Source organism: Zosterops lateralis (genome assembly GCF_965231275.1).
Source record: "Zosterops lateralis genome assembly, chromosome: 37".
NCBI lineage: Eukaryota > Metazoa > Chordata > Aves > Passeriformes > Zosteropidae > Zosterops > Zosterops lateralis.
The window spans coordinates 1,095,983-1,118,586 of record NC_139797.1 but is presented as its reverse complement, the minus strand read 5'-3'; the positions used below and the strand labels follow the sequence as shown (position 1 = coordinate 1,118,586).

Sequence of the window (22,604 nt, the reverse complement as noted above, 5' to 3'; positions counted from 1 at the left end):
CCCCCTAAAATCCCCCCCAAAAATCCCAAAAAATTCCCCAAAAAAATCCCAAAAATTCCCAACCCCCCAAATTCCCCCAAAACTCCCCCAAATCGCCCAAAAATCCCCCAAAAATTCCTCCAAATCCAACATAGAGCCCCCAAAAACCCCTCCAAAAATCCCCAAAAAATCCCCAAAAATCCCCAAAAATTCCCAAAAATCCCCAAAATCCCCAAAAAATCCCCAAGACCCCCCAGATCTCACCTGGGCCTCCCCCTTTGTTGTCTCCGGGTGTCCTCGGGGTGCCTCCCCCGGGAGGGGGACCTGGCCCGGGCCCCCCGGGGGGAGCTGGAGCTCCGCAGGGTCCCCGAGGGGGGTCTGGGGGGTCCCGGGGGGGCTCCGGGGGGGCCCCGCAGGAGCCACTCGGGGAGCGCCCCCCCCGCCCCTCCCCCCCCCCCGCTGTCGCTGTTGGCCCGGAGGAGGCGCTGGGGGGGGAGGGGCAGCCCCCGGAGGGGCTCCCGCCGCCGACCCGCGAACTGGGGGCTCTCCTGGAACGGCACTGGGGGGGGAAAATTTGGGGTTTTTTGGGGTTTTGGGGATTTGGGAAGGTTTGAGGGGGTTGGGGATTTTTTGGGAATTTTTTGGGATTTTTTTGGGATTTTTTTGGGATTTTTTGAGGATTTTTTGGGGATTTTTTGAGATTTTTTAGGAATTTTTTGGGTATTTTTGGAGGATTTTTTTGGGGTTTTTTTGGAATTTTTGGGGAGGGTTTGGTGGGGATTTGGGGGATTTTTTGGGGGGGTTTTGGGGTATTTGGGGTGTCTGGGGGGGGAGGGGCAGCCCCCGGAGGGGCTCCCGCCGCCGACCCGCGAACTGGGGGCTCTCCTGGAACGGGACTGGGGGGGAAAATTGAGAGAAAATTGGGGTTTTTGGGGTTTTTTGGGGTTTTTGGAGGTGTTTGGGATTTTTGGGATTTTTTTTGGGATTTTTTGGGGGGGGGGGTTGGGGGGTTTTGGGGGATTTTTTGGGGGGTTTGGGGGGGTTTTGGGGGGTGTTTGGGGATTTTTTTTGGGGGGATTTTTTAGGGATTTTTTGGGATTTATTTGAGATTTTTTGGGAATTTTTTGGGGATTTATTTGGGATTTTTTGGGGAATTTTTTGGGGATTTTGGGGGGGTTTTGGGATTTTTTTTGAGATTTTTTGGGGATTTTTGGGGATTTTTTGAGGATTTTTTAGGAATTTTTTGGGGATTTATTTGAGATTTTTTGGGGAATTTTTTGGGGATTTTGGGGTTTTTTTGGGATTTTTTTTTGAGATTTTTTGGGGATTTTTTGGGATTTTTTTGGGATTTTTTGGGGATTTTTTAGGAAATTTTTTGGATTTTTTGGGGATTTTTTTAGGATTTTTTGGGGATCTTTTGGGGATCTTTTGAGGGTTTTTTGGGATTTTTGGGGAATTTTTGGGGATTTTTTGAGGATTTTTTGGTGATTTTTGGGGGATTTTTTGGGAATTTTTTGGAGGGGTTGGGGGTCATTTGTGGGGATTTTTGGGAATTTTTTTGTGATTTTTTGGGGATTTTTTTGGGGATTTTTTTGGGGGGATTTGGGTGGGATTTTGGGGATTTTTTGGGGGATTTTTGAGGATGATTTTAGTGTGTTGGGGGATTTTTTGGGGGGGTTTGGTGGGGATTTGGGGGATTTTTGAGGAGATTTTTGGGGGGATTTGGGGTATTTGGGGCATCTGGGGGGGGAGGGGCAGCCCCCGGAGGGGCTCCCGCCGCCGACCCGCGAACTGGGGGCTCTCCTGGAACGGGACTGGGAAAAAAATTTGGGGTTTTTTGGGGTTTTGGGGATTTGGGAAGGTTTGAGGGGGTTGGGGATTTTTTGGGAATTTTTTGGGATTTTTTTGGGATTTTTTGAGGATTTTTTGGGGATTTTTTGAGATTTTTTTTGGGATTTTTTAGGAATTTTTTGGGTATTTTTGGGGGATTTTTTTGGGGTTTTTTTGGAATTTTTTGGGAGGGTTTGGTGGGGATTTGGGGGATTTTTTGGGGGGATTTGGGGTATTTGGGGTGTCTGGGGGGGGAGGGGCAGCCCCCGGAGGGGCTCCCGCCGCCGACCCGCGAACTGGGGGCTCTCCTGGAAAGGGACTGGGGGAGAAAATTGAGAGAAAATTGGGGTTTTTGGGGTTTTTTGGGGTTTTTGGAGGTGTTTGGGATTTTTGGGATTTTTTGGGGGGGGGTTGGGGGGTTTTGGGGGATTTTTTGGGGGGTTTGGGGGGGGTTTGGGGGGTGTTTGGGGATTTTTTTGGGGGGATTTTTTAGGGATTTTTTGGGATTTATTTGAGATTTTTTGGGAATTTTTTGGGGATTTTGGGGTTTTTTTGGGATTTTTTTTTTTTGAGATTTTTTGGGGATTTTTTGGGATTTTTTTGGGATTTTTGGGGGATTTTTAGGAATTTTTTTGGGTTTTTTGGGGATTTTTTTAGGATTTTTTGGGGATCTTTTGGGGATCTTTTGAGGGTTTTTTGGGATTTTTGGGGAATTTTTGGGGATTTTTTGAGGATTTTTTGGTGATTTTTGGGGGATTTTTTGGGAATTTTTTGGAGGGGTTGGGGCTCATTTGTGGGGATTTTTGGGAATTTTTTTGTGATTTTTTGGGGATTTTTTGGGGATTTTTTGGGGGGGATTTGGGTGGGATTTTGGGGATTTTTTTGGGGATTTTTGAGGATGATTTTAGTGTGTTGGGGGATTTTTTGGGGGGTTTGGTGGGGATTTGGGGGATTTTTGAGGAGATTTTTGGGGGGATTTGGGGTATTTGGGGTGTCTGGGGGGGGAGGGGCAGCCCCCGGAGGGGCTCCCGGCGCCGACCCGCGAACTGGGGGCTCTCCTGGAATGGGACTGGGGGGGAAAATTGAGAGAAAATTGGGGGTTTTTGGGGTTTTTTGGGGTTTTTGGAGGTGTTTGGGATTTTTGGGATTTTTTTTGGGATTTTTTGGGGGGGGGTTGGGGGGTTTTGGGGGATTTTTTGGGGGGTTTGGGGGGGTTTTGGGGGGTGTTTGGGGATTTTTTTGGGGGGATTTTTTAGGGATTTTTTGGGATTTATTTGAGATTTTTTGGGAATTTTTTGGGGATTTATTTGGGATTTTTTTGGGGAATTTTTTGGGGATTTTGGGGTTTTTTTGGGATTTTTTTTTTGAGATTTTTTGGGGATTTTTTGGGATTTTTTTGGGATTTTTTGGGGATTTTTTAGGAATTTTTTTGGGGATTTTTTGGGGATTTTTTGGGTTTTTTTGGGATTTTGGGGGGATTTTTTTTTTTTTTTTGAGGATTTCTTAGGGGATTTTTGGGGGTGTTTGCGATGATTTTGGGGGGATTCTTTGGGGAATTTGGTGGGGATTTGGGGGGATTTTTTGGGGGGCTCTGGGGGGATTTTGGGGTATTTCGGGTGTCTGGGGGGGGAGGGGCAGCCCCCGGAGGGGCTCCCGCCGCCGACCCGCGAACTGGGGGCTCTCCTGGAACGGCACTGGGGGAGAAATTGGGGATAAAAATGGGTTTTTTGGGGTTTTGGGGTCTGGGAACGTTGCGAGGGGTTGGGGATTTTTTTTTTGGAATTTTTTGGGGATTTTTTTTTAGATTTTTCAGGGATTTTGGGGGGATTTTTTGGGATATTTTTAGGGGGGATTTAGAGGGAATTTGGGAGATTTTTGGGATTTTTATGGGACTTTTTTGGAATTTTTTTGGAAGGTTTTTGGGGATTTTTTGGAGATTTATTTGGGATTTTTGGGGGGATTTTTGGGGTGATTGGGAGGGATTTTGGGGTCTGGGGGCATTTAGGGAGGATTTGGAGAAAGGAGGGGCCAGACCCCACCCCCAATTTCCTCACATTCCCCCGCCCCCGGTGTCCCCAATGTCCCCTCAGTGTCCCCAATGTCCCCAATGTCCCCCCAGGTGTCCCCAGTGTCCCCAATGTCCCCCCAGTGTCCCCCCAGTGTCCCCAATGCCCCCAATGTCCCCAATGTCCCCAGTGTCCCCTCAATGTCCCCAGTGTCCCCAACGTCCCTCCCCAATGTCCCCAGTGTCCCCAGTGTCCCCAGTGTCCCCAATGTCCCCAGTGTCCCCAGTGTCCCCAATGTCCCCATTAATGTCCCCAGTGTCCCCAATGTCCCCCCAGTGTCCCCAGTGTCCCCTCAATGTCCCCAGTGTCCCCAATGTCCCCAGTGTCCCCAATGTCCCCAATGTCCCCATTAATGTCCCCAATGTCCCCGATGTCCCCAGTGTCCCCAGTGTCCCCAGTGTCCCCAGTGTCCCCATTAATGTCCCCAGTGTCCCCAGGCTCACCCACGTCACTGTCCCGGTGGTTCTTGATGAGCTCCCCCAGCTCGAAGTTCCCGGCGATGACGGCGACCTGTGACAGGGACAGGGGACATTGGGGACAGCCAGGGGACAGTGAGGGACATTGGGGACATTGAGAGTATTGTGGACATTGGGGACATCAGGGACATTGGGGACATTGGAGACAGAGGGGACAGAGGGGACAGAGGGGACAGAGGAAACAATGAAGAGACATTGGGGACAGAAGAGACATTGGGGACATTGGGGACAGTGACAGAGAGGGTAGAGTGACAGGAAAGGACAAGGGACAGAGGGGACAGAGGGGGACAGTGAGGGGACAGCAGGGACAGGAGGGGACAGTCACATGGGGATCACCCCCACCACAGTGTCCCCAGTGTCCCCCAGTGTCCCCCTACTGTCCCCAATGTTCCCAATGTCCCCAGTGTCCCCATTGTCACCTGGAACGGGGTCTGTCCCCATTGTCCCCGTGTCCCCAATGTCCCCAATCCTCTCAATCCCCCAATGTCCCCCCAGTGTCCCCCCAGTGTCCCCTGTGTCCCTAGTGTCCTCAATTCCCCCAATGTCTCCAATGTCCCCATGTCCCCAGTGTCCCCAATCCCCCCAATCCCCCCAGTCCCCCCAGTGTCCCCAATCCCCCCAGTGTCCCCCCAGTCCCCCCAGTCCCCCCAGTGTCCCCATGTCCCCATGTCACCTGGAAGGGGGTCTGCCCCCAGTGTCCCCAATCCCCCAGTGTCCCCAGTCCCCCCAGTGTCCCCAGTCCCCCCAGTGTCCCCATGTCCCCATGTCACCTGGAAGGGGGTCTGCCCCCAGTGTCCCCAATCCCCCCAGTGTCCTCAGTGTCCCCAGTGTCCCCATGTCCCCTCAGTGTCCCCGTGTCACCTGGAAGGGGGTCTGCCCCCAGTGTCCCCAATGTCCCCCCAATGTCCCCCCAATCCCCCCAGTCCCCCCAGTGTCCCCAGTGTCCCCTCAGTGTCCCCGTGTCACCTGGAAGGGGGTCTGCCCGCTGTTGTTCTTCACCTCCTTGTTGGCCCTCGGTACAGGAGGATGCGGGCGCAGCTCTCCTGGGGACACCCACGGCACTGATGTCACCCAGGTGGCACCCGGGTGGCACCGAGGTCCCCACGGCATCACCAAATCCATCAGACCCTCACTGTCCCCACAATGTCACCGTAATGTCACCGATGTCCCCATTGTCCCCAATCCCCCCCGATGTCCCCATAGCCCCTATTGTCCCCATAATGTCTCTACAATTGTCCCCAATATCCCCGTAATGTCCCCAAATCCCCCACAGTCCCCATAATGTCCCCATAATGTCACCAATGTCCCCATTGTCCCACTAATGGCCCCAAATCTCCCATAGTCCCCATAATGTCCCCACAATGTCCCCATTGTCCCCATAATGTCACCAATATCCCCATTGTCCCCATAATGTCCCCGCAATGTCCCCATAATATCACCAAGGTCCCCACTGTCCCCATAACATGCCCATGATGTTCCCAAATTCCCCATTGTCCTTGTAATGTCCCCAAGCTCAGATGTTCTTGATGCCCCCAATGTCCCCACTGTCCCCAATGTCCCCAATCCCCTCAATCCCCCAATGTCCCCATAATGTCCCCAATGACTTCAATGTCCCCGATGTCCCCAATGCCCCCGATGCCTCCGATGTCCTCCATGTCCCCAGTGTCTCCATTGTCCCCAATGTCCCCATTGTCCCCAATGCCCCAATGTCCCCAATGTCCCCACTGTCCCCATGTCACCTTGTTGTAGAGGGCACAGATGTGCAGGGCCGTGTTGCCAGATGCGTTCTGAGCCCCCAATGTCCCCATGTCCCCACTGTCCCCAATGTCCCCCAATATCCCCACTGTCCCCAATGTCCCCATTGTCCCCAATCCCCCAATGTCCCCGCTGTCCCCAATGTCACCTTGTTGTAGAGGGCACAGATGTGCAGGGCCGTGTTGCCCGACGCGTTCTGAGCCCCCAATGTCCCCATTGTCCCCACTGTCCCCAATGTCCCCCAATATCCCCACTGTCCCCAATGTCCCCAATGTCCCCATTGTCCCCAATCCCCCCAATGTCCCCGCTGTCCCCATGTCACCTTGTTGTAGAGGGCACAGATGTGCAGGGCCGTGTTGCCCGACGCGTTTCTGAGCCGCCGCCTCGGCCCCGTAGAACAGCAAATGCTCCAAGTGCTGCGAGTGCCCGTGCTGGCAGGCCTGGGGACAGCGGGGACGCGGGGACAGCGCGCGGTGTTGGGGACAGTGGGGGGACATTGGGGGCATTGGGGACATTGGGAGCATTGGGGACTCTGGGGACATTGTGGGGACATTGGGAACATTGGGGGCATTGGGGACATTGGGGGTGTTGAGGACATTGTGGGGACATTGAGGGTGTTGGGGTCATTGGGGGTGTTGGGGACATTGGGGATGTTGTCAGGATATTGGGGACATCGGGAGCGTTGGGGCTTTGAGGACATTGTGGGGACATTGGGGACATTGTTGGTGTTGGGGACATTGGGGGTGTTGGGGACATTGTGGGGACATTGGAGGTGTTGGGGACATTGTGGGGACTTTCAGTGTGTTGGCAGCATTGGGGGCATTGGGGACATTGGGGACGTTGGGGACATTGGGAACATTGTGGGGACATTGGAGGCATTGGGGACATTGGAGGCGTTGGGGACATTGGGGACATTGTGGGGACATTGGAGGCGTTGGGGACATTGGGGACATTGTGGGGACATTGGAGGTGTTGGGGGCATTGGGGACATCGAGGACTTTGGGGGCATTGGGAGCATTGGGGACATTGGGGGACATCGGGGACATTGAGGGCATTGGGGACATTGGGGACGTTGGGGACGTTGGGGGTGTTGGGGACATTGTGTGGACATTGTGTGTGTTGGGGACATTGGGGGTGTTGGGGACATTGTAGGTGTTGAGGACATTGGGGACGTTGAGGGTGTTGGGGACATTGTGAGGACATTGGGGACATTGTGGGGATGTTGGGGGCATTGGGAGTGTTGGGGACATTGTGGGGACATTGAGGGTGTTGGGGCTGTTTGGGACATTTCGGACATTGTGGGGACTTTGAGTGTCTCAGGGGCGTTGGGGCTGTTGGGGACATTGGGGACGTTGGGGCCATTGGGGTGTTGGGGACACTGTGGACATCTGGGATATTGGGGGCACTGGTGCCATGTAGGGCTGATGGGGTGACACGGTGACACAGCAGAGTGACACAGTGACACGGTGACAGGTGTGAGCACAGAAGCAGTTGGGTGACAGCATGACAGGGTGACACGGTGGCACTGCTCCTGTCACCCAGGGGGTGATGTGGTGACAACCGGATCAAACAGCAACAGGGTGAACACAGGTGACAGAGGTGACACAGGTGACACAGGTGAGTCACCCGCTGGATCTCCTGCCACCCGTTCTCATCGGCCGTCCCGATGTGGGCGCGGTTGTGACACAGTGACACAGGGACACAGGGTGACAATGGGATGACACAATGATGAGATGATGGGGTCACACAGGTGACACAGTGACACAGGTGACACAGGTGACTCACCTGGTGTATCTCCTGCCACCCGTTCTCATCGGCCGTCCCGATGTGGGCGCGGTTGTGACACAGTGACACAGTGATAACAGGATGATGGGGTGACACAATGATGAGGTAACACAGGTGACACAGTGACACAGGTGACACAGGTGACTCACCTGGTGTATCTCCTGCCAGCCGTTCTCGTCCGCAGTCCCGACGTGTGCGCGGTTGTGACACAGGGACACAGGGTGACAATGGGATGACACAATGATGGGGTCACACAATGATGGGATGATGGGGTCACACAGGTGACACAGTGACACAGGTGACACAGGTGACTCACCTGGTGTATCTCCTGCCATCCGTTCTCGTCGGCCGTCCCGATGTGTGCGCAGTTGTGACACAGGGACACAGGGTGACAATGGGATGACACAATGATGAGATGATGGGGTCACACAGGTGACACAGGTGACACAGGTCACACAGGTGACTCACCTGGTGGATCTCCTGCCAGCCGTTCTCGTCCGCCGTCCCGATGTGTGCGCGGTTGTGACACAGGGACACGGGGACACAGGGACACAATGATAACAGGATGATGGGCTCACACAGGTGACACAGGTGACACAGTGACACAGGTGGCACAGTGACACAGGTGGCACAGGTGACTCGCCTGGTGGATCTCCTGCCATCCGTTCTCGTCGGCCGTCCCGATGTGTGCGCGGTTGTGACACGGGGATAAGATGATAACGGGATGATGGGGTCACACAGTGATGGGATGATGAGATGATGGGGTCACACAGGTGACACAGGTGACACAGGTGACACAGGTGACTCACCTGGTGGATCTCCTGCCATCCGTTCTCATCCGCCGTCCCGATGTGTGCGCGGTTGTGACACAGGGACACAGGGACACAGGGACACAGGGTGACAATGGGGTAACACAGTGATGGGATGATGGGGTCACACAGGTGACACAGGTGGCACAGGTGACACAGTGACACAGGTGGCACAGGTGACTCACCTGGTGGATCTCCTGCCATCCATTCTCATTGGCTGTCCCGACGTGTGCGCAGTTGTGACACAGGGATAAGATGATAACGGGATGATGAGCTCACACAATGATGGGATGATGAGATGATGGGCTCACACAGGTGACACAGGTGACACAGTGACACAGGTGACTTACCTGGTGTATCTCCTGCCAGCCGTTCTCGTCCGCCGTCCCGATGTGTGCGCGGTTGTGACACAGGGACACAGGGACACAGGGACACAATGATAACAGGATGATGGGCTCACACAGGTGACACAGGTGACACAGTGACACAGGTGACACAGGTGACTCACCTGGTGGATCTCCTGCCAGCCGTTCTCGTCGGCCGTCCCGATGTGTGCGCGGTTGTGACACAGGGTGACAATGGGATGACACAGTGATGGGATGATGGGGTCACACAGGTGACACAGGTGACACAGTGACACAGGTGGCACAGGTGACTCACCTGGTGGATCTCCTGCCAGCCGTTCTCGTCGGCCGTCCCGATGTGTGCGCGGTTGTGACACGGGGATAAGATGATAACGGGATGATGGGGTCACACAGTGATGGGATGATGGGGTCACACAGGTGACACAGGTGACACAGGTGACACAGTGACCCAGGTGACACAGGTGACTCACCTGGTGGATCTCCTGCCAGCCGTTCTCATCCGCCGTCCCGATGTGTGCGCGGTTGTAGAGCAGCAGCTCGCAGCACCGCGGGTCCCCCCCCACCATGGCCGTGTGGTACAGGGGGGTCAGACCCCGACGGTCCTTGTAGTTCGGGGACCCCCCCAGGTCCAGCAGCGCCTGCGGGGGGGGACAGAGGTGACATCCCTGTGACATCCATGGGACAACCATGGGACATCCCTGTGACACTCCCAGGCCCTCCATGGGGTGCCACTCTCTTAATTTGGGGACGCCCCCAGGTCCAGCAGCGCCTGTGGGTGGGGGACAGTGATGACACCCCTGTGACACCCATGGGGACATCCCCGTGACACCCATGGGACCTCCTGTGACACCCATGGGACACACAGAGGTGTCACCCCAACTTGTCCCCTTGGTTTGGGGACCCCTCCAGGTCCAGCAGTGCCTGTGGGGGGGGGGACAGAGGTGACATCCCTGTGACACCCATGTGACAACCACAGGGTGTTGTCCCCAGGTGTCCCCAGGTGTCCCCAGGTGTCCCTAGGTGCGTCCAGGTGTGTCTCGAGGTGTCCCCAGGTGTGTCCCAGGTGTGTCCCAGGTGTGTCCCCAGGTGTGCCCAGGTGTCCCCAGGTGTGTGTTTAACCCTTCCCAGGTGTGTCCCCAGGTGTGTCCCAGGTGTGTCCCAGGTGTGTCCCCAGGTGTGTCCCAGGTGTGTTCCCAGGTGTGTCCCAGGTGTCCCCAGGTGTGTCCCCAGGTGTGTCCCCAGGTGTGTCCCCAGGTGTGTCCCAGGTGTGTCCCCAGGTGTGTCCCAGGTGTGTCCCAGGTGTGTCCCCAGGTGTGTCCCCAGGTGTGTCCCAGGTGTGTCCCAGGTGTGTCCCCAGGTGTCCCCTGGTGTGTCCCCAGGTGTGTCCCAGGTGTGTCCCCAGGTGTCCCCGGGTGTCCCAGGTGTGTGTTTAACCCCTCCCAGGTGTACCCAGGTGTGTCCCCAGGTGTCCCAGGTGTGTCCCCAGGTGTCCCAGGTGTGCTCACCAGCAGAGCCGGGTACCTCCAGGTGCACACGGCGCGGTGCAGGGCGGTGTCCCCATGTCCCCAGGTGTGCCCAGGTGTCCCAGGTGTGTCCCAGGTGTGCCCAGGTGTGCCCAGGTGTCCCCAGATGTCCCAGGTGTCCCCAGGTGTGTCCCCAGGTGTGTCCCAGGTGTGTCCCCAGGTGTGTCCCCAGGTGTGTCCCAGGTGTCCCCAGGTGTGCCCAGGTGTCCCCAGGTGTGTCCCCAGGTGTGTCCCAGGTGTGTCCCAGCTGTCCCCAGGTGTCCCCAGGTGTCCCCAGGTGTGTCCCCAGGTGTCCCAGGTGTGCTCACCAGCAGGGCGGGGTACCGGCGGGTGCACACGGCGCGGTGCAGGGCGGTGTCCCCATGTCCCCAGGTGTGCCCAGGTGTGTGTTTAACCCCTCACAGGTGTCCCCAGGTGTACCCCCATGTCCCCAGGTGTCCCCAGGTGTCCCAGGTGTCCCCAGGTGTCCCCAGGTGTCCCCAGGTGTCCCAGGTGTGCTCACCAGCAGGGCGGGGTACCGGCGGGTGCACACGGCGCGGTGCAGGGCGGTGGCCCCGTCGCGGGCCCGGAAATCCAGGTGGGCCCCGCCCAGGCAGAGCAGGCGGATGATCTCCACCTCACCTGGGCCCTCGCGCTGCGCCGCCAGCGTCAGCGGGGTCTCTGCGCAAAGGGGACAACGGCGACAACGGGGATGTCACCGGGGACATGGGGACAGTGGGGACATTGGGAGAGATTGGGGACATTGGGGACATTGGGGACATTTGGGATTTTGAGGATGCTGGGGACACTGGGGACATTGGGGACATTGGGGACATTGAGGACATTGGGGGATTGGGGACACTGGGGACACTGGGGACACTGGGGACATTGGGGCGTTGGGGAGATTTGGGACATCGGGTACGTTGGGGACATTGGGGACATTGGGGACGTTGGGGACATTGGGGGCGTTGGGGACACTGTGGGGATTGGAGACATTGGGGAGATTTGGGGGATTTTGGAGTATTTGGGGACATTGGGATATTGGGGACATCGGGGGTGTTGGGGATATTGGGGACATTGAGGGCGTTGGGGACACTGGGGAGATTTGGGGGATTTGAGGATATTTAGGGACATTCGGATATTGGGGACATTGGGGACATTGAGGGGATTGGGGGAATTTGAGGCATTGGGGGGTTTGGGATATTGGGGACATTGGGGACATTGGGGGGGGGTTGGGATATTGGGGACATTGGGGACATTGTGGGCATTGGGGAGATTTGGGGGATTTTGGGATATTTGGGGACACTGGGGACAACAGGGACGTTGGAGACATCAGGGGTCCTTGGGGACATTGGGGACATCTGGGGACATTGAGGGGATTGGGGGCATTTGAGGCATTGGAGGGTTTGGGGACACTGGGGGGACTCTGCAGGGACTTGGTGACATTGGGGGACATGAGAACACTGTGGGGACATTGCCAATATCCCCAAGGATTTTGGGGGTGTCCTGGTGGGGGATTTGGGGGGTCCCAGGGGATATTTTTTGGGATCCCAGAGGAATTTTTGGGGTCCCAGGGGATATTTTTGGGGTGTCCCAGGGATATTTTGGGTCTATTTTCGGGGTCCCAGGGGTATTTTTGGGGGTCCCTGTGGGATATTTTAGGGGTGTCCCAGGGATATTTTGGGGTGTTTTTTTGGGGGTCCCAGGGGGTATTTTTGGGGGTCCCTGTGGGGTATTTTTTGGATTTATTTTTGGCGTGTCCCAGGGATATTTTGGGGTGTTTTTTTGGGGGTCCCAGGAGATATTTTTGGATTTATTTTTGGCGTGTCCCAGGGATATTTTGGGGTGTTTTTTTGGGGGTCCCAGGAGATATTTTTGGGATCCCTGTGGAAAATTTTTGGGGTGTATTTTTGGGGTCCCAGGGGATACTTTTGGGGTCCCTGTGGGATATTTTTGGGGTGTCCCTGTGGATATTTTTGGGGTGTCCCAGGAATATTTTTGGGGTTTTTTGGGGTATCCCAGAGATATTTTTGGGTTTATTTTTGGGGTGTCCCAGGAGATATTTTTGGGGTGTCCCAGGGATATTTTGGGGTGTTTTTTGGGGGTCCCAGGGGGTATTTTTGGGGTGTCCCAGGCATATTTTGGGGTGTATTTTTGGGATCCCAGGAGATATTTTTGGGATCCCTGTGGAATATTTTGGGGTGTATTTTTGGGATCCCAGGGGATACTTTTGGGGTCCCTGTGGATATTTTTGGGGTGTCCCAGGAGATATTTTTGGGGTTTTTGGGGTATCCCAGGAATATTTTTGGGAGTCCCAGGGAATATTTTGGGGTATTTTTGGGGTGTCCCTGTGGGGTATTTTTGGGGTCCCCCAGGAATATTTTTGGGGTGTCCCAGGAATGTTTTTGGGTTTTTTTGGGGTATCCCAGAGATATTTTTGGGTTTATTTTTGGGGTGTCCCAGGTGATATTTTTGGATTTATTTTTGGCGTGTCCCAGGGATATTTTGGGGTGTTTTTTTGGGGGTTCCAGGAGATATTTTTGGGATCCCTGTGGAGTATTTTTGGGGTGTATTTTTGGGATCCCAGGGGATATTTTTGGGGTTCCCGTAGGGTAATTTTGGGGTGCCCCAGGGGATATTTTTGGGGTATCCCAGGAATATTTTTGGGGGTCCCAGGGGATATTTTGGGCTCTTTTTGGGGTGTCCCAGGGGTATTTTTGGGGTATTTTTGGGGTATTTTTGGGATGTCCCAGGGATAGTTTTGAGGTTATTTTTGGGGTCCCTGTGGGATATTTTGGGGTGCATTTTGGAGTGCCTCAGTGGATATTTTTAGGGTGTCCCAGCAGATATTTTTGGGGTGTCCCAGGGATATTTTGAGGTTCATTTTCGGGCTCTCAGGGTGTATTTTGGGGGTATTTTGGGGGTATTTTTGGGGTCCCTGTGGGATATTTTTGGGGTGTATTTTTGGGGTGTCCCAGGGATATTTTTAGGGTGTCCCAGGAGATATTTTTGGGGTGTCCCAGGGGTATTTTGAGGTTTATTTTGGGGGTCCCAGGGTGTATTTTGGGGGTATTTTGGGGGTATTTTGGGGTCCCTCACCGCCCGAGTCGGAGTCGTGGTAGTTGGGGTCCAGCCCCCGCTCCAGCAGCCGCGCCACCTTCTCTGCAGAGCCGTGCTGGACGTAATCCAGAAACTTCCGCAGCCCCGTCTGGGGACAGGGGACAGTGGGGACACATTGGGGACACATGGAGGACATTGGGGGACACTGGGGACAGTGGGGACACTGGGGACAGCCAGGGGACATTGGGGACATTGGGGGCAATGGGGGGATTGGGGGACATTGGGGACATTTTGGACATTGGGGACATGGGGGACATTGGGGACAGTGGTGACATTGGGGACATTGGGGACATTGGGGACACTGGGGACAACCAGGAGACAGCCAGGGGACATTGCAGACACTGGGGACATTGAGGTGACACTGGGGACATTTGGGACATTGGGGACATTGGGGACACATTGGGGACACCAGAGAGGGGCGTGGCCATGCAGGGTTTGGGGGGGGCGTGGCCTCAGAGCAGAGAGGCGTGGCCAGGTGAATGGGCGTGGCCAAAGGGAAGGGGCCTTGTGATAGTGTAGGGGGCGTGGCCACCATAAAGGGGGCGTGGCCAGGGCGGGCATGGCTGCGAACAAATGGGCGTGGCCAAAACACAGGGGGCGTGGCCTGCACATGGGGGCGTGGCCAGTGGGTGGGCAAGGCCAGGGGGGTTGTGTGGTTTAGGGGGCGTGGCCAGAAAATCAGGGGGCGTGGCCACAGGGACCAGGAGGCGTGTCCAATGGATGAGGGCGTGGTCATCGTGAAAAGGGGGCGTGGCCACTGCGGGGTGCCACAGGTGAGTTGTTGGGAGGAAGGGGCGTGGCCAGACCATGCAGGGGGCGTGGTCAGTGCACAAAGGGGGCGTGGCCAGGGCCGGGGGGCGTGTCCCACCCACCTTGGTGTGGAGCTTGGCCAGTTGTTTCTCGTCCAGGTTGGTTTGTTTGTACACCCGGGTCTTGTACCGGAACTGGGGGCGGGGTCAGCACGGGGACACGCCCCCCACACGGGGGACACGCCCCGCGCCCTGCCCAGACCACGCCCACCCCACTGGACACACCCCAGAGCTGTCCCTGGCCACGCCCACCCCACGGGACACACCCCAGAGCTGTCCCTGGCCACGCCCACCCCACTGGACACACCCAGGGCTGTCCCTGGCCACGCCCACCCCACTGGACACACCCCAGAGCTGTCTCTGGCCACGCCCACCCCACTGGACACACCCCAGAGCTGTCCCTGGCCACGCCCACCCCACTGGACACACCCAGGGCTGTCCCTGGCCACGCCCACCCCACTGGACACACCCCAGAGCTGTCTCTGGCCACGCCCACCCTACTGGACACACCCCAGAGCTGTCTCTGGCCACGCCCACCCTACTGGACACACCCCAGAGCTGTCTCTGGCCATGCCCACCCCACTGGACACACCCAGAGCTGTCCCTGGCCACGCCCACCCCACTGGACACACCCCAGAGCTGTCCCTGGCCACGCCCACCCCACTGGACACACCCCAGAGCTGTCCCTGGCCACGCCCACCCCACTGGACACACCCCACACCTGTCCCTGGCCACGCCCACCCTGGGGGACACACCCCAGAGATGTCCCTGGCCACGCCCACCCCACAGAACCTGCCTTAGGCCACACCCACCCTTAGGGACACGCCCTAAAGCTGATTAAGGCCACGCCCACTGTGACCACACCCCCAGAGCCACACCCACGCCCTGACTACGCCCACTCAATCATAATTTTAACCCCCAAATTGCCAGTTTAGCCCAATCCCTGCCCAGCTAACCCCACCCCCAAATATAATCCACGCCCACTGTGGCCACGCCCACTGTGACCACGCCCCCAATGGCCACACCCAAACTCTGACCACACCCACTCACCATCATTTTAACCCCATATTTACCATTTTAACCCAATTTTTTCCCCCTCAAGCCCATCTTGAATCAATACCATGCCCCCTGTGACCACACCCACTGTGACCACACCCACTGTGACCACACCCACTGTGACCACACCCACCAAATCCCATTTTTAACCCCAATTTTGCCATTCCACATCAAATCCCCCACTTTTAATTTAAATTTTTTTCCCTCCAACCCCACCCCAAACTAACACCACACCCTCCCCACATCCCACCACGCCCATTCTGACCACGCCCACTATGACCACGCCCCCAATGACCACACCCACTGTGACCACACCCACCAAATCCCATTTTTGACCCTGAATTTCCCATTTCAACCCAAATTTCCCCATCAAACCCACCCCAAACTGACACCACACCCCACCCCACATCCCACCACGCCCATTCTGACCACGCCCACCATGACCACACCCCCAATGGCCACACCCATACACTGACCACACCCATCCACCATCATTTTAACCCCATATTTACCATTTTAACCCAAAATTTTCCCCCTCAACCTCATCTTGAATCGATACCACGCCCCCTGTGACCACACCCACTGTGACCACGCCCCCAAGACCACACCCAAACCTCACTTAACATCATTTTAACCCCAAATTTTCCCACTTTAACCCAAATTTCTCCCCTCAACCCCACCCCAAACTGACACCACACCCTCATATGACCACACCCATACTCTGACCACGCCCCATGACCACACCCACTCTGACCACACCCACCAAATACCAATTTTATCCCTGAATTTCCCACTTTAACCCAATTTTTCCACCTCAACCCCACCCCAAACGAACACCACACCCCACCCCACATCCCACCACACCCCCTGTGACCACGCCCACCATGACCACGCCCCTTTTTAGCCCCGCCCACCTCGAGGTAGGGCACGCCCTGGTCGAAGCTCTGGGGGTAGTCGCGCAGGGGCCGCTCCTCGTCCAGGAATTTGGCGTCGCGCCCGGCGGCCGCGGGCTGGAAGAGGCCGTAGTTGAGGCCGTCGTGGAGCCCCTCGGTCAGCGCACACAGCAGCTGCTGCTTGGCCGCCCACACCGCCGCCGCGGGGTCGAAACGCAGGCACTTCTGGGGTGGGGGGACAGAAAAATGGGGGGTCAGAATGAGGGGAGCCCCCCCAAAAAAAATAGAGATTAAAAAATCCCCGGATTTGGGGGGTCCAGGGTGAAAAAATGGCTTAAAATGTTCTCAAAATTGGCCCAAAATTGATGGGAGCAGCCCCAAAAAATCACTTTTTGGAGGGAAAAATGGGGGGGTCAGGGTGGGGGGAGTCATGAAAATTAAATTCCAGAAATTTTGGGATAAGGGGACCCAAAAAAATCCCAATTTTGAGGGAGATCGAGTGAAAAAATTGACCCAAATGTGCTGTAAATGACCCAAAATTGATGGGACGAGTCTCAAAAAATTGGTTTTGGGGGTAAAAATGGGGAGTCAGGATGGGGGGAGACACCAAAATTAAATTTGGGAGAGTTTGGGGTGAGGGGACCCAAAAAAATCCCGAGTTTGAAGGAGGTCGGTTGAAGGAATTGACCCAAATTTCCTGAAAATGCCCCAAAATTGATGGGATGAGACCCCAAAAATGGGAGTCACAAAGATTTTTTGGGGGGTCAGAATGAGGGAAACCCCAAAAAGGGAATTTGGGAGGTTTGGGATATGGGGGGTCAAAAAAATCCCAATTTTGGGGAGTTTGGGGTGAAGAAACGGCTTCAAATGTGTCAAAAATGCCCCAAAATTGATGGGATGAGTCTTAAAAATGGGATCCCCAAAAGTTCTGGGGGGATCAGAATGGGGGGGACCCCAAAAATGGAATTTGGGAGGTTTGGGATAAAGAGAGAAAAAAAAATCCCGATTTTGAAGGAGATCGAGTGAAGGAATTGACCAGAATCTCATCAAAACGCCCCAAAGTTGATGGGATCAGTCCCAAAAAATCACTTTTGGATGGAAAAATGGGGAGTCAGGATTGGGGGAGACACCAAAATTAAAACTGGGATGTTTGGGAAGAGGGGAGTAAAAAAATTCCCAATTTTGGGGTGTCTAAGGTGGGGAAATTGTCCTCAAAATGGCCCAAAATTGATGGGATGGGACCCCAAAAAATCCCTTTTTGGATGGAGAAAAGGAGGTTGGAATGGGGGGAAACCCTGAAAATGGAATTTTGGGAGGTTTGGGATGAGGAGAGCCAAAAATTCCCAGATTTGGGGAGCCCTGGGTGAAAAAATGGCTTAAAATGTCCTCAAAATTGGCCCAAAATTGATGGGATGAGCCCCAAAAAATCCATTTTTGGAGGGAAAAAAGGGGGATTAGAACGGGGGGACTCCAGAAATTAAATTCAAGAAGTTTTGGGATGAGGGGAGTCAAAAAAAATCCCAATTTTGGGGTGTCTGGGGTGAAGAAACGGCTTCAAATGTGTTAAAAATGTCCTAAAATTGATGGGATGAGTCTTAAAAATGGGATCCCCAAAAGTTCTGGGGGGTCAGAATGAGGGGAACCCCAAAAATGGAATTTGGGAGGTTTGGGATAAAGAGAGAAAAAAAAATCCCAATTTTGAGGGAGATCGAGTGAAGGAATTGACCAGAATCTCATCAAAACGCCCCAAAGTTGATGGGATGAGACCCCAAAAAATCACTTTTGGATGAAAAAATGGGGAGTCAGGATTGGGGGAGACACCAAAATTAAAACTGGGATGTTTGGGAAGAGAGGAGTAAAAAAAATCCCAATTTTGGGGTGTCTAAGGTGGGGAAATTGTCCTCAAAATGGCCCAAAATTGATGGGATGGGCCCCAAAAAATCCATTTTTGGAGGGAAAAATGGGGGATTAGAACGGGGGGACTCCAGAAATTAAATTCAAGAAGTTTTGGGATGAGGGGAGTCAAAAAAAATCCCAATTTTGGGGTGTCTGGGGTGAAGAAACGGTTTAAAATGTGTTAAAAATGGCCCAAAATTGATGGGATGGGACCCAAAAAATCCATTTTTGGATGGAGAAAAGGAGGTTGGAATGGGGGGAACCACGAGAATTAAATTCAGGAGGTTTGGGATGAGGAGAGTCAAAAAAATTCCCAATTTTGGGGTGTCTGGGGTGAAGAAATTGCCCCAAAATCTCCTGAAAATGCCCCAAAATTGATCCCCAAAAATGGAGGATTTTTGGGAATTTTTTTTGAATATTTTTGGGTTTTTTTTGGGGGGTTGAGAAATATTTTTGGGAATATTTTCAGGAATATTTTTGGGATTTTTTTTTTGGGAATATTTTTGGGATATTTTGGGGAAAATTTTTGGGGTTTTTTTTGGGAAGATTTTATTTTTTTTAAATTTATTTTTGGAGGGGATTTTTTCTGGATTTTTTGGGGGGAATTTTTTTGGAATTTTTTTTGGGGGGTTGGGAATATTTTTGGGATTTTTTTGGGAATATTTTTGGGAATATTTTTGGGATTTTTGGGGAATTTTTGGGTTTTTTTTTTTATATTTTGGGGAATTTTTTGGGGTTTTTTTTAATATTTTTGGGATATTTTGGGGAATTTTTGGGGTTTTTTTTGGAATATTTTTGGGGATTTTATGGAATATTTTTTTTATTTTTTTGGAATTTTTTGGGGAATATTTTTGTGATTTTTTTGGGAATATTTTTGGGAATTTTTTGGGGGATTTTGGAAAATTTTTTAAAATATTTTTGGGATTTTTTTGGGGAAGATTTTTAGGAATATTTTTGGGATATTTTTGGGAATATTTTTGGGAATTTTTTGGGAATATTTTTGGGATTTTTTGGGAGTATTTTTGGAATACTTTTGGAATATTTTTAGGAATATTTTTGGGATTTTTGGGGGGATTTTTGGGGGTTTTTTTAATATTTTTGGGATTTTGGGGGGCAATTTTTTGGGATTTTTTGGGGAATTTTTGGGGTGATTTTTTTGGGAATATTTTTGGGATTTTTGGGGGATTTTTGGGGGGATTTTTTGGGAATATTTTTCGGGATTTTTTGGGGATTTTTGGGGGGATTTTTTGGGGAATATTTTCAGGAATATTTTTGGGATTTTTGGGGGAATTTTTTTTGGAAGGGGAATATTTTTGGGAATATATTTGGGATTTTTGGGAGTATTTTTGGGATTTTTTTGGAATATTTTTAGGAATATTTTTGGAATATTTTCAGGAATATTTTTGGGATTTTTGGGGGAATTTTTTTTATTATTTTTTGGGAATTTTTTTGGGAATTTTTGGGGGAATATTTTTTGAGATTTTGGGGGGAATTTTTTGGGATTTTTGGGAGTATTTTGGGGATTTTTTTGGAATATTTTTAGGAATATTTTTGGGATTTTTTGGGAATATTTTTGGGAATTTTTGGGGAGATTTTGGAATTTTTTTTTAATATTTTTGGGATTTTTGGGGGGATTTTTTGGGGAATACTTTTGTGATTTTTTTGGGAATATTTTTGGGATTTTTGGGGGGTTTTGGATTTTTTTTTTTTTTTTTTTGAATATTTTTGGGATTTTTTGGGGAATTTTTTTTTGAGGGGGAATATTTTTGGGAATATTTTTGGGGGAATTTTTTTTGGAATTTTTTTTTTGAAGGGCACATTTTTGGGAATATTTTCAGGAATATTTTTGGGATTTTTTTGAGAATATTTTTAGGAATTTTTTTGGGATTTTTTGGGGGGAATATTTCTGGGGAGAATTTTGGGATTTTTGGGGGCAATTTTTTGGGATTTTTTGGGAGTATTTTTGGGATTTTTTAATGGAATTTTTTTTTTGATTTTTTGGGAATTTTTTGGGGAAATTTTTTGGAATATTTTTAGGAATATTTTTGGGATTTTTTTGAATATTTTTAGGAATATTTTTGGGATTTTTGGGGGATTTTTTTTGGAAATTTTTTTTTTGAATGGGACATTTTTGGGAATATTTTCAGGAATATTTTTGGGATTTTTTGGGGATTTTTGGGGCATTTTTTGGGGAATATTTTTGGGAATTATTTTGTAATTTTTTCTGGGGGAGGGGAATATTTATGGGATTTTTGCAGGGGTTTTTTTAATATATTTTTGGGATTTTTGGGGGTTTTTTTTAGGAATATATTTGGGAATATTTTTGGGATTTTTTTTGTAATATTTTCAGGAATATTTTTGGGGGAATATTTTTGGGATTTTTTTGGAATGTTTTTGGGGGAATTTTTTTTGGAGGGGGAATATTTTCAGGAATATTTTTGGGGGGGATTTTTTTGGAATTTTTTTTTTTTTGCAAGGGAATATTTTTTTGATTTTTCGGTTGAAAATCCCCCTTTATTCCCCCTTTTCTCACCGTCTGGTGCAGGTTGGGGATCCCGATCCTGAAGACCATCCTGCTGAACTGAGAATATTCTGGGGATTTTTGGAAACTTTTGGGGATTTTTTGGGGGGATTTTTTTTGGGTGGGAGGAATATTTTGGGGAATATTTTTGGGAATATTTTTAGGGATAATTTTGGGATTTTTTGGGGATTTTTTGGGGGGGAATTTTATTATGGGGGGGAATATTTTAGGGAATATTCTTGGGATTTTTGGGGGGTTATTTTGGGGATTTTTGGGAGTATTTTTGGGATTTTTTGGGAATATTTTTGGAATATTTTGGGATTTTTTTTGGGGGGGGGGTTTTTTGAATATTTTTGGGACTTTTGGGGAGATTTTGGAATATTTTTTTGGAAATTTTTTTTTGGAATATTTTTGGTATTTTTGGGGGGATTTTTGGGGTTTTTTTTGGGAATATTTTCAGGAATATTTTTTTGATTTTTTTGGGTGAAAATCCCCTTTATTCCTCCCTTTTCTCACCGTCTGGTGCAGATCAGGAATCCCGATCCTGAAGATCATCCTGCTGAACTGAGAATATTCTGGGGATTTTTTAGGGGAAATTTTTGGGATTTTTCGGTAATATTTTTTTGAATATTTTGGGATTTTTGGGGGGATTTTGGTTTGTTTTTTTTTTAATATTTTTGGGGGCAATTTTTTGGGACTTTTTGGGGAAATTTTTTGGAATATTTTTAGGAATATTTTTGGGATTTTTTTGGAGAATATTTTTAGGAATATTTTTGGGATTTTTGGGGTGATTTTTTGGGGTGATTTTTTTGGGAATATTTTTGGGATTTTTTGGGGGATTTTTGGGGGGATTTTTTTGGGAATATTTTCAGGAATATTTTTGGGATTTTTGGGGGAATTTTTTTTGGAAGGGGAATATTTTTGGGATTTTTTTTTAATATTTTTGGGATTTTTGGGGAATATTTTTATGAATATTTTTTTGCTTTTTTTTGTGAAAATCCCCCCTTTTCTGACCGTCTGGTGCAGGTCGGGGATGCCGATCCTGAAGACCATCCTGCTGAACTGCGCGTCCTCGGGGGGTCTCTTGGGGCCCCGGGGGGGTCCTGGGGGTCCGTCCCGGGAACTCCCCGAGTCCGAATCCCCCTCGGGGAACTCGGGGCCCCCCCGGGGACCCTCCGACTCCTCCTCGCTGGAGCCCACGGAGCGACGCATCCCCTCGGCATCACAGGCTGGGGAAAAACAGAGAAAAAATTACAAAATTAATGAAATTCAGAGTGAAATATTGAAATTCAGAGCGACGCATCCCCTCGGCATCACAGGCTGGGAAAACAGAGAGAAAAAATTACAAAATTAATGAAATTCTGAGTGAAATTACAGAAATTCAGAGCGACGCATCCCCAGAGCATCACAGGCTGGAAAAAAATACAGAATTCATTAAATTCTCAGTGAAATTAAAGAAATTCAGAGTGAAATATTGAAATTCAGAGCAAAATTCCCAAAATTCGGAGTGAAATTCGCAAATTCGGAGCAAAATTCCCAAAATTCTGAGCAAAATTCAGAGTGAAAGTCACTAAATTCATGAGATTCGGAGTGAAATTCACGAAATTCACAAAGTTCAGAGGGAAATTCCAGAAATTCAGATTTAAATTAATGAAATTCAGAGCGACGCATCCCCAGAGCATCACAGGCTGGGGAAAAAATAGAGAAAAAAATTACAAAATTCATTAAATTCTCAGTGAAAT

General features: G+C 51.0%; 1 protein-coding gene across 1 annotated transcript in view; it reads right to left on the bottom strand.

Moving 5' to 3' along the window:
* The window catches only part of SHANK1 (SH3 and multiple ankyrin repeat domains 1), a gene marked incomplete at both ends in the record, with an annotated part of 67,479 nt that extends 45,405 nt beyond the window's left edge, over positions 1–22,074 (bottom strand). The window contains 14 exon segments of the mRNA XM_083882148.1: positions 244–538; positions 4,319–4,385; positions 5,318–5,361; positions 5,364–5,394; positions 6,255–6,302; positions 6,478–6,546; positions 8,360–8,383; positions 9,560–9,703; positions 11,091–11,248; positions 13,667–13,775; positions 14,560–14,631; positions 16,467–16,670; positions 20,875–20,922; positions 21,877–22,074. Coding sequence (XP_083738274.1) covers positions 244–538; positions 4,319–4,385; positions 5,318–5,361; positions 5,364–5,394; positions 6,255–6,302; positions 6,478–6,546; positions 8,360–8,383; positions 9,560–9,703; positions 11,091–11,248; positions 13,667–13,775; positions 14,560–14,631; positions 16,467–16,670; positions 20,875–20,922; positions 21,877–22,074 — 1,511 coding nt within the window.
* Positions 22,075–22,604: the final 530 nt, after the last annotated feature.